General features: G+C 36.4%; 1 protein-coding gene across 1 annotated transcript; it reads left to right on the top strand.

Moving 5' to 3' along the window:
- Nucleotides 1–1,773: 1,773 nt before the first annotated feature.
- nipsnap1 (nipsnap homolog 1 (C. elegans)) lies at nucleotides 1,774–10,039 on the top strand. The gene is made up of 10 exons (XM_085295285.1): nucleotides 1,774–2,000; nucleotides 4,287–4,414; nucleotides 5,036–5,081; nucleotides 5,423–5,517; nucleotides 5,838–5,908; nucleotides 6,195–6,335; nucleotides 7,494–7,525; nucleotides 7,646–7,740; nucleotides 8,725–8,808; nucleotides 9,357–10,039. The coding sequence occupies exons 1-10, from the start codon at nucleotides 1,954–1,956 to the stop codon at nucleotides 9,419–9,421; spliced, it is 804 nt and encodes a 267-aa protein (XP_085151411.1). The 5' UTR covers nucleotides 1,774–1,953; the 3' UTR covers nucleotides 9,422–10,039.
- Nucleotides 10,040–10,317: the final 278 nt, after the last annotated feature.

The raw sequence follows: 10,317 nt of genomic DNA, 5'->3' as shown, positions 1-10,317 counted from the left end.
ATACAGTGAGCTGTCATTTGTATGCATGTACTGTATCTCTCCCACACACCACTAAATGATCTTAAGCCAAGTTATTTTATTCCAGAACACTGTATGTAACATGTAATGTATATGCATTTGAATACATTTGACAACTAATTGGTTTATTTTGGGGCTTTTTAATAGCTTGTAGGGATTTGGGTCATCTTACGACTACATTTGCATATTTTTTCATTAACAAATAATCAATACTTATTACTATTACTACTTTAGTTACATATGTACTGTATCATAGAATTAAACCCTCTGATCATTTGGCTGCAAACAACATAAAATGATTTTGAAATCAGTCGAACTATTGCATATGTGATAAACACTTACTGGCACAACTTCACCTCCTTCCAAAGTACATGGAAAGGAGCAATAGTCTAGAGATTGAAGCTTTCGTTGGGGGTCACAGACAGAAACCCATAAATAATAAAGTTGTTCTTCATACAACAAGTTGCTACAGGAGTTTCAACCTCTTTACAGTTTGTTAGGTGCACCTGTTCAGTTGCTACACTTAGCTATGTAGACATGGTCAAGATGACCTGGTGAGAATCAAACCAACCAACAGGATGAAAAAGAATGGGGATTTAAGTGTTTTTGAACGTGGTATGGTTGTTGGTGCCAGACAGACTAGAAACTACACTGGAACTTTCTGTATAACCTAAGGATTTCAGAAAGAATGGTCAGGAAAAAGAGAAAACGTCTCATGAGCATCAGTTCTCTTGGGGGAAAAAACATAAAACTGAGCTATGCAGAAGAGCGTCTAAGAATTGCATAACAAGTTAAACCTTATGGACTACAGCAGCAGATGACCTCACCAGATGCCACTCCTGAAAACACAAAACTAAACCCCAAAATTGAACTAAAGATCAGAAAAACATTGTCTGGTCTGAGAGTGTGGCATATGCAACATGAAAGCAATCCTGCCTTATATCAACGGTTCAGGCTGGTGGCAGTGTTGTGGAAGATCTGGACCCCTTATTTCCAAATGAGCACCAGCTGGTGGAAAAGACTCCCAAAAACCACACGGGCTATTGTTGCTGACCATGTTCATGCATTTATGTAGGGTGACCATATTTTGATTTCCAAAAAAGAGGACACTTGGCCCAGTCACGAAGAACTTTAAGAATACTGTTTGCTTAAAGAAAACTTTAACATATTTAAACGATGCCTTCTCTGTGCTGTTATGTGAATGGTGAAATAAAAAATGTCATATAGGCTTTTACAAGTCAACAAGTGCAAAAAAAGTGGAGGGTTGGTCATCCTAATTTATGACCACAGTGTACCCATCTTCTGATGGCTGCTTCCAGCAGAACAATGTAAAATATTACAAACTTTATATAATCTCAAACTGGTTTCTTGAACATGATAGTGACTTCACTGTACTCAAAAGGCTTCTACAATCACCACATCTCAATCCAGAGCACCTTTAAGACTTGGGGGATCAGTAGGTCCACATTACCCATGTGCAGCCGATAAATCTGCAGCAACTGTGTGATACCGTCAAGGTGTACCAAACAAAGTGGCTGGTGTAATGTATATTTCATTTTTAATAATCCTGAAATACAGGGAAGATAAGTACCTCTATAATTATTAACTTGTGACTATAGTTTTATTGTATGCGTTTAGTTCTTCATTTAAACGCATATATCATTTAAAGCACAACATACGCTGATCTACTGGATATTAGATAAAACACTGATCTTTTGGATTAAAAACGTAGCGTGTGACGTAGGATCAACTAATTGGGTCTGATCGATTGTGCATGTGCACTGGCTCGCTCTTTCACGTGCGTTTTTCAGTCTGTGGCTAGCTGACTCAGTAGCTTTAACGTGACTAGCGGTCACATCACACACACACAGAGGTAAACATTAACCAGCACAAGTTGTTTGCGTGTTAAAGAAACTTTTTGCTGGAAAGAAGAACATGGCGACAACTAGGTCTGTTCAGGCTAAAGGATATTTGCTGTACAGGTAAGCTATTTCTGTCAATCTGCACGGAACCAGCAGGTAAACCAGTTTTTGCAGACATAGGAAAACATGTGGACCCATTTAAATAAATGAATTGTTAAAGCAGCAAATGGCAAACGGTTAAACATTATTTTTCGCAATTCAATATCTTTTATGTTTTCAGACATATTGCATATGGATATATTGTATCTCTACATTATGTTCCTATGATACGTTTATGTTTTTCAAACATGGTTTGATCACTTGGAGGACCTCTGAACTTTGTCCTGTCTGAACTTTTTTGCCTCTATAGGGTTACGTAACCACCACTAGGATAACTGGGTCCCAGCAAACTGAACATGGGGCCGATAGCATGTTGTGTATGACACGTACTCATCTGAGAGTAGGATGATCAGATGTCTCTGTTTATGTTGGACAGCACAGCTCTCCCCTTTTCTTTTCTTTTTCTTTTTAATCCATTGTCCCACACATTGAGCCAGTGCCCCACTGAGAAATCCTAAGCTTAGCTGATTTTGGTAAATATGGTGGAAAGTACCTCAAAGAAAATAAAGTGACAGTTTATTCTGGTAAATACAGTTTTTGTCTGGATGCAATTTTGGATTTTTTTTTTTTTTTTTTATAAACAAGGGAAAATATAGCGTGTTGTGACACACCATCTGTGTGTCATAATTGGCTAAAATGGTCAGATATTGCTCAAAAACTTAAGCTAACCTATGAATATCATCCCTATTGAAATCCAGTGATCATTACCAGATAGAACAGCAGCTAAATAGCTATTGAAATAAAAGAGAACACAGGAGTATATAAAGCACGAGACGTAAGACCAAACTTCAGCTTTAATCCTCTATTGTATTTACTTAGAACGAAGTAGGAAAGTTTGCATTTAAATATAATTTATTCAGCGTATACATGCTAAAAGCTAAGCTGGTAACCTACACACTTGATTGCATGTTTAAATTGTTTAAGTTTCCCCAACATTGCTGGCATGCCCCACATTGTCTCACACAAACACAATGTTTTTACCACATGTAGTTTTGTGGGATTGGTCAACTTATCTTTAGCATATGATTTAAATATTTCATTTAACATTATAATTGGATTTCCTTTTATTCTTGGCCATTTTTCAGCCTTATCCATCAAAACTTTGTGGCTACTAACAAGTTTCTACCTTAGGTAACACACCTCCACAAGACCCATGATGACGGCCTTTCATCAGAACCATTCAATAACAGCCAGATTTTAGAAATGATCTGTCCTGCGGCATTGATTTTAGAGCCAATGAAAATGTTGTCTCACTATGTGGGATGGGGAACAAGGGATGAAAATGTTGTGCAGTTCCACACAAAGTGGGTCAACGGGTTACCATATTTTTTTGGGCCTCCATCCAGTACGCATTTGCTCCGTCACTGACTGAAATGTTATTCAGAAAACAAGTCTTTGGCTTATTATATGCTTTGTTATTGTTGATAGGGTGCCATGGGAAATGCATTTTTAATTATAGCTTCCAATTAAAGCCATTGGCCCATGGGGTTATTAAAAGAAACGTCCCACTGACCTTGAAAGTTTTAGGACTTTAGAATGACAAAACAAAGCAAAAGACTCAGCAGATGACTTTGCAAGTACTAACTTGAAACATAATATGGCTTCCTAATCCATTAGTGGGGATACACCAGCCATACAGTATGAGGCAAATCCAGGATTTGAGGTTAATGTGACATTGTATTAAAATTGGGAGTTTTAAAAAGAATTACAAAGGTCCCTGAATTTCAAATGTAGCTGAGTTTAAGTATGTTTGTCAATTTTACTGTCACTTTTCTTAATGAAACTGCTGTTTTACTGTTTGGAATAATTCATATCACCTGTACTTCTCTTCTTTTCATTGGAACACCTTCTAAAAGTACAGCTTTAACACTTGACAGATTGAAGTTTTACTTCTCTGCTATGTGGGGCAAGAAACGGCTAGGTTAATATTCAAATACCATTTGGAGCCTCTTGGATAGTTCCAATAGTTGTAAAGTGAATAATATTCCCCCTTTATCCACTCCAGAGTGGGTGAAATAAAAAAGTTTTATGGTTGAAGACACAAGCTGTAGCATTCAGCCCACTCACTCATACAGTATGCATATTTTTCATATCAAAGAATATTAGCATGACTATCTTTTAGCCCATATGTCATGCACATCTCCATGTTCCTTTTTAAGTTTTTCTTTTTTATATTGACAACTTCTGGGTTTTTATGTTTTTGCTCCGAGCTTTTGTGAAACTTTCTTTCATCTTGTTTCTGTGTAGGAGGTTTTCAGAGAGCAGCGACAAAGGCTGGTTCCGATCCTTATTTGTGCACAAAGTCGATGCCAGGAAAGATGCTCACTCCAACCTGCTTTCAAAGAAGGAGACCAGCAACTTGTATAAGATTCAATGTAGGCCTACACCTTTTTACTTACATAAAAGCAAGGGTTTAGTTTCTTTAAGTGTTGGGTTACAGAAGGCCAAAGACAAGTGCCTGCGATACACTTACATCACATTATTGTGACATGGATCCTGTATATGTCTCAAAAGTGAAATAAATCATTTAAATGGAAGGCCATATGACCTCAGAGAAAACTGAAAACAACATGAGAGATGAAAATGGGGCTCCTCTGCAACAGCTTATGCATACACAAAACACTGTCAGCAACAAGTAATTCTAAGATAAGATGATGTCTCATGCCTGTAAACTTTAGTGACATCTGAACAATTTGTCTGGTTTTCTTTTAGTCTGCAGAGGTAACTGTTTCTGTCTCTCAAACAGAAATCTATCATTCTCTCGGGGCTTTGATCTTTTGTGTTGCGTACATCACACCGCACAGGGATTTCAATTTGAACACTCTATCAGCCGTTGCCTATAACCTATTGCAAGTGAATCAGTTTTGTATATCAAGTCTTTGCTGAATCGGAGTGTGAAATTACTTTGTTGAAGAATTTGAATGTTGCTTTTATTTTTTATTTTTTTTAATGCATCCATTTCTGATAGGTTTCTCTCTGCCTTTTTTCTTTTTCAGTTCATGACGTCAAACCAGAATGCCTAGAAGCATACAACAGTCTGGAGTATGTACTGATACATTTGAAATATTTCCTGCATCTCTGTCAGTCAAGTTACGTTTTCAGTGCTTTACTTTCTTTGGATTTCTTTCAGCAGTGCAATAGACAGTGTGCTGGACTAATTAATCAAGATATGGTCTGAACAAAGTTAAAATCAGATGAGCTTCATGATATAAATGTATTTAAAAAAATGAAGTGAAGATACAGCTGAGTTTATATCTTGGATGAACTTTTATGCTTCCTGACTGCCCTCTAGTTGGTTTTTAAGCTAAAGTGAGAGCATTTCCAAACAGCATACACCTTCATTAACTTGTATTTTATTTTTTATTTTTTTTTGCTGGCTTTAGGGCTGAAGTGCAGAAAAGACTTCACGAGGACCAGGACTACCCGTGTGAGGTAGTTGGAAGCTGGAATACCTGGTATGGAGAACAAGATCAGGCTGGTAAGCAGTAAATGCAAAAAGACACCTTTGACTGATCACTGCTGCTTTCCTCTATCAAGTTCCCATAAAACACAATTTCAGTGGCTGACTTTTTGCAAAGCTTTGCAGACGGATGCTACCTGATGACTCACAACCAGCACTTCACCTTCTGCATATATGATAAATTAACGTGATCATTTAAGTGTATTTTATACATAAAAAGCAGTCAGTAACTATAAAAAGTAATTGCATGGTGATGGAGGTTCTTTATCTCTTAGTTGTGTGGGTGGCATCAGACCTTATGCAGTGCTACAGTGACATCTGCTGTTGTTTTTCTGCAGTGCATCTGTGGCGATACAGAGGAGGCTACCCAGCTTTGACTGATTGTCTGCAGAAGTTGAGAGCTAACAAGGCATGCTGTGACCTTTTTAAACGTCTCTTATTCAGTCAACATTGCATACAATACATACAAGGCCTTTGATTTTCCAGGGGAAAATTGCTTATTTTGTTGTTTTAATTTGTTGCGTTTTTTTTGTTTGCTTGTTTTTTTTAAGTAATAATTTTCTTTAAATGTTAATGTGTTGTTTCTGTGGAGAAAAGGCATTTCAGGGGTGCTGTTTTTTGTTTGTTTGATTTTTAAGATATAATATTAATATTCACTTTTTAGTGTTATAAACAAACATTTTATCCCTTTTTAGGAGTACTTAGAGTTTCGGAAGGAACGGGCCAAAATGTTGCTTTCAAGACGAAATGAACTTCTTCTGGAGTTCAGTTTCTGGAATGAACCCCTTCCCAGACAAGGACCAAACCTCTATGAAATGCGCACCTATTACCTTAAGGTATCTATTTATGCTACGCATTTTTAAAATGCATAGCTTGAACATGTGTGACCAGTACAACATAAATACTGTTTGATTTGTAGGAAAACTAACAAAGCAGTCTGTTTCTGGGTTTCCCTAACGTCACTTTTATCTTCAGTAAGCGAGTGAGCCTCTTCAATTTTATTTTTATACGTAGTCTTCCATTTCAGAAGCTCAAAAGTAATTGGACAGTTCATTGACGAGCAGTTTTATGACCAGGTGAGGCCTGTTCCCATTTTACCCCAAAATAATGGGAGGATAAAAATGTAGAAAAGGAAAGACACAGCTCACCATCCAAATCATCCCATGTTGTCTGTCAAATATGGTGGGGGCAATTTTGCATATGGGCATGTAGGCCTGCTAAAGCATGCTTTTTATCTACTGAAGATAGAACTGAAGACGGAGAGACCCAGGAAAGGCCTGGCAGAACATGACATCTGCTCTTTAGATATATCCTGATTACTTGATTTGAAATCTCCTGTGGTGATTTACAAAGGCAAAATTACAAAAAATATACACATCTGCATGTTGTATACTATTTTTAAGTGCATGGCAGGGTCCACATTTAGCAAAATCTAGATGTATTAGTGTACTGTTCATGTGCTGTTCAAACAGAAATAATATAACTTTGGTAATCCTGTATAACTGTCAGTGCAGTTTTTATAAATTTGTTACATAACTAGCATAGTTCTTATTCTCAATGTTTTCTTTCCATATTTTTCAGCTGCTTGTCTTGAACAAGTAATCCAATTCTCATCTGTTTGAAGTAGTCATATTTTTTTCACCTCTGGCCTATTCTGCAATTTTGCCCTTCCAAGGTTTCCTGCTTAATTTCAGCTCACTTATTCAGACCTGACTCACTGAATTGAAGAGTGTCACAAGTGGAGAGAAGTTCAAAAACAGCTATGATAAAAATCTGTTTACTCAGTGCTCCAGTTCTTCTTGCATGCAGGCTTGTGACACCCAGAGTTCTCTGATCAGTTAAAAAAACAACAACAACAACAAAAAAAAAAAAACGTAGCTATGAATAATAGATAAATAGTGCTTTCAGTCTTTCAGTTCTATGGAAATATGATGGTGGTAATGTCATAATCTAGTTTCAAATCTATTCTAATTAATATTATACTTGTGCTTCAGCCAGGAACCATGATTGAATGGGGCAATCGCTGGTGAGATACGTTGAATTTATTTAAACATATGTCATTTGTCTGAATCTCTTTCAGTGGAAGTGAAAATATCAGAAGTGTTTCAGTGATCTTTATACTAAATAAGATAATGTTTTGCAACAGGGCGAGGGCAATCAAACATAGACAAGAAAACAATGAGGCAGTAGGCGGTTTCTTCACACAGATTGGCCAACTCTATGTTGTTCATCACTTGTGGGGTGAGTAATTAAGCACTCTACACTTAGAACATACCAGTAAGATGAGGTGATTGACTGCTGTATGTAAAAATGTCTGACAAGTTTGGTCTGGCTGAATTTCAGCTAACTGAATGCTCCTGCATATATTCTGTATTCTAATGAATCACTAAAGTTCAGTGTGACGGTTCCAACATAAGCCCGGGTGTGTCAAACATCAACAAAGGATGATTTTACACTCGACATAACATTTGGACTTTTGATTGCATCTTGGAACAGGAAGCGAGTCAATCAAATTATTAAAGGTGTTTTAAGAGTGGTTGTCCATATTTTTAATATCATCTGAACTCTGGTTCAGATGATATTAAAAATATCAAGCCTCTGGGCTAGAATCATAAATTTCACAAATTTTTGAAGCCTGTATTATCTCAATGAAGTAAGGGCATTCAGACAAAGAGCTATGTCAGTGTTTTTCTTTAAAATGACAATAGCATGAGGAAATACTGAGACATATTGTTGTATTGCAAATATTTTCCATATGACATGTTTGGCTGTTTTATTCACTGACAGACAGAATGCACTAATACTTGAAATTCAAAACACACGGGAAGAAATATTTGGGTGGCTTTTTTTACGTTGATCAAATTGACCCATATGTGACCCACAAACTACATGTTCGTACCTGAAATGTGGTAGAACAAGAGATTCACATCATGTACTGCACGTGCAGCTGATGAATTTGCAGTAACAGTGCGATCCTATTATGTGAAAATGGATCGGAGTGTTTCCAGCACCTGGTTCAATCTGTGTAGTTAAGAATTGAGTTTTGATGGCAAAAGAGATTCGGCCTGATGTTAGCAAGGTTGCCAGTGAATGAAGTTGAACTAATGAAGTTGCCAGTGACTATAAATTTTATCCACACATAATGCGATGTAATGTGTGTGTGTGGTGGAGTTTTTTGCTTTGCTTTTTTCGTTGGAATTTTTTTTCTTTGCCGTCTTTTGATAGCTTACGAAAGCCTCCAGTCCCGAGAGGAGACAAGAAACTCTGCCTGGCGGAAAGAAGGATGGGACGGAAACGTGTATTATACAGGTAAGAAAGAAATGCTTCACCCAGATGCCTTAAAAACCCAATGTTCTTGTCAGGGCTTTATACCTCGCTGATTATTTTTACCTGCAATTATATTCAGCAAAGTTGAGACTCGTAGATCACCAAACTTTTTTTAATCATAGATGCCTCCCAACAACTTTCTGCTGAAATGTTTAATGTGGTCTCTGTACTGGATCTGAAATTTGTATTTCTTTGAAGTAGGGCTAAAATAAACCTTCAATGTTTTCTTTAAATGTTTGCCACAAAATCAGAAAATTATATAATGCTGCCTCCCCTCCCCCATTGTTGTTATTGATGGAGATGACAGGATTGCAGTAATAATATTTTTTTTTTTTAAAAAATCGTAATTTATTGGCCATCCATGGTAATGAGACTTAAGCAGTATGAGCATCAAATTATAAAATGATACTGCCCAGCTTGAAGAATTTTAAGAGCTGTATGTTTGTTGTTTGCTTTCCTGTTTGTTTATTATTACAATTGTAATTTTCGGTATATCATTTTCTAACATGTGTCTATCTGTCTGTCCTCAGTGCCTTTGTTGCAAAGTATGGAGTCAAGAATAATGATTCCAACTAAGAGTTCACCTTTACAATGAGAAAGCGACTGAGACTGCAAATAATTCAATGACCAAATTTTACTAATTGTAGTTTCCATTTCTTTTGTATGATCTGTGTTGTTACTAAAAGCATTGAAGTAAAACTTCTGATTCCATGTTTGTGATATTGCCAAAGTCAAAAGTAGTTGTACAATTTCCAAGCACATTCAGTATGAAGAACATGAAAAACCAAGATTTGCAGGGGTTTAGATAAAACACGTGAAGGGGGGAAAACACAAGAGAAAAGGTGTTTGTGCGTTACAGTGTTATTGAGGAATTTTTACCTTCTGATTTAGTGGAGTGAAGTGAGGTGTGTTTGCTCTGTTTTGATCATTAATTGATGTAACGGAACACATATTGGGGGTTTTGTTTGTTTTCTTTTCCACAATAAATTTTTTTATGATAGTACTATTAAATGTACATGAATGACTTAATGAATGAGATCATGCTAAGTTGCAACAGTGAATGTAAAACAACCATTTGATAAAAAAAATTAAAAAAGCCTGCCTCACTGATTGTACTTGAAAATTAAGTACATTTCAATTTTGCAGAATTGAAATCTACTTAAACAGAATTTTTTCTGTTTATGAAAGTAACAGCTGCAATTATTTGATAAATGAAAACTTTATCATATAAGATCAAATCAATAAAATATGAAGATAAGATCAATCAAGAAACTAGTCAGTGAGTTCACCTGTAGTCTATGGCCATTAAGGTCGCAAGAATTTTACTCAGAGGTCAGGTTCAACAAGCATTTCTTTATTGACCTTTGGGCAATGTTACAGACACAGAAATATCCTTTATTGCCCATACTTGGGAAATTCACATGTTTCAGCACCAAAGTGACAGGCGGATACAGATTCTCACAAAAGTAAAGAATATAAAATAAAAAAACA

This window comes from Mchenga conophoros, linkage group LG12 (assembly GCF_057382185.1).
Source record: "Mchenga conophoros isolate Kocher_MC1m ecotype Shallow Benthic linkage group LG12, M_conophoros_male_GT1.1, whole genome shotgun sequence".
Lineage (NCBI taxonomy): Eukaryota > Metazoa > Chordata > Actinopteri > Cichliformes > Cichlidae > Mchenga > Mchenga conophoros.
Note: the sequence above shows the minus strand (reverse complement) of the source record. Positions and strands in the feature narration are given on the sequence as shown.

What these genes read in the sequence shown, in the direction of transcription:
- nipsnap1 (XM_085295285.1), top strand. Translation starts at nt 1,954, where the DNA reads ATGGCGACAACTAGGTCTGTTCAGGCTAAAGGATATTTGCTGTACAG. An exon ending in CAACTTGTATAAGATTCAAT is followed by an intron (nt 4,415 to 5,035) that starts GTAGGCCTACAC and finishes TTTCTTTTTCAG; the next exon opens with TTCATGACGTCAAACCAGAA. An exon ending in TGGAGAACAAGATCAGGCTG is followed by an intron (nt 5,518 to 5,837) that starts GTAAGCAGTAAA and finishes GTTTTTCTGCAG; the next exon opens with TGCATCTGTGGCGATACAGA.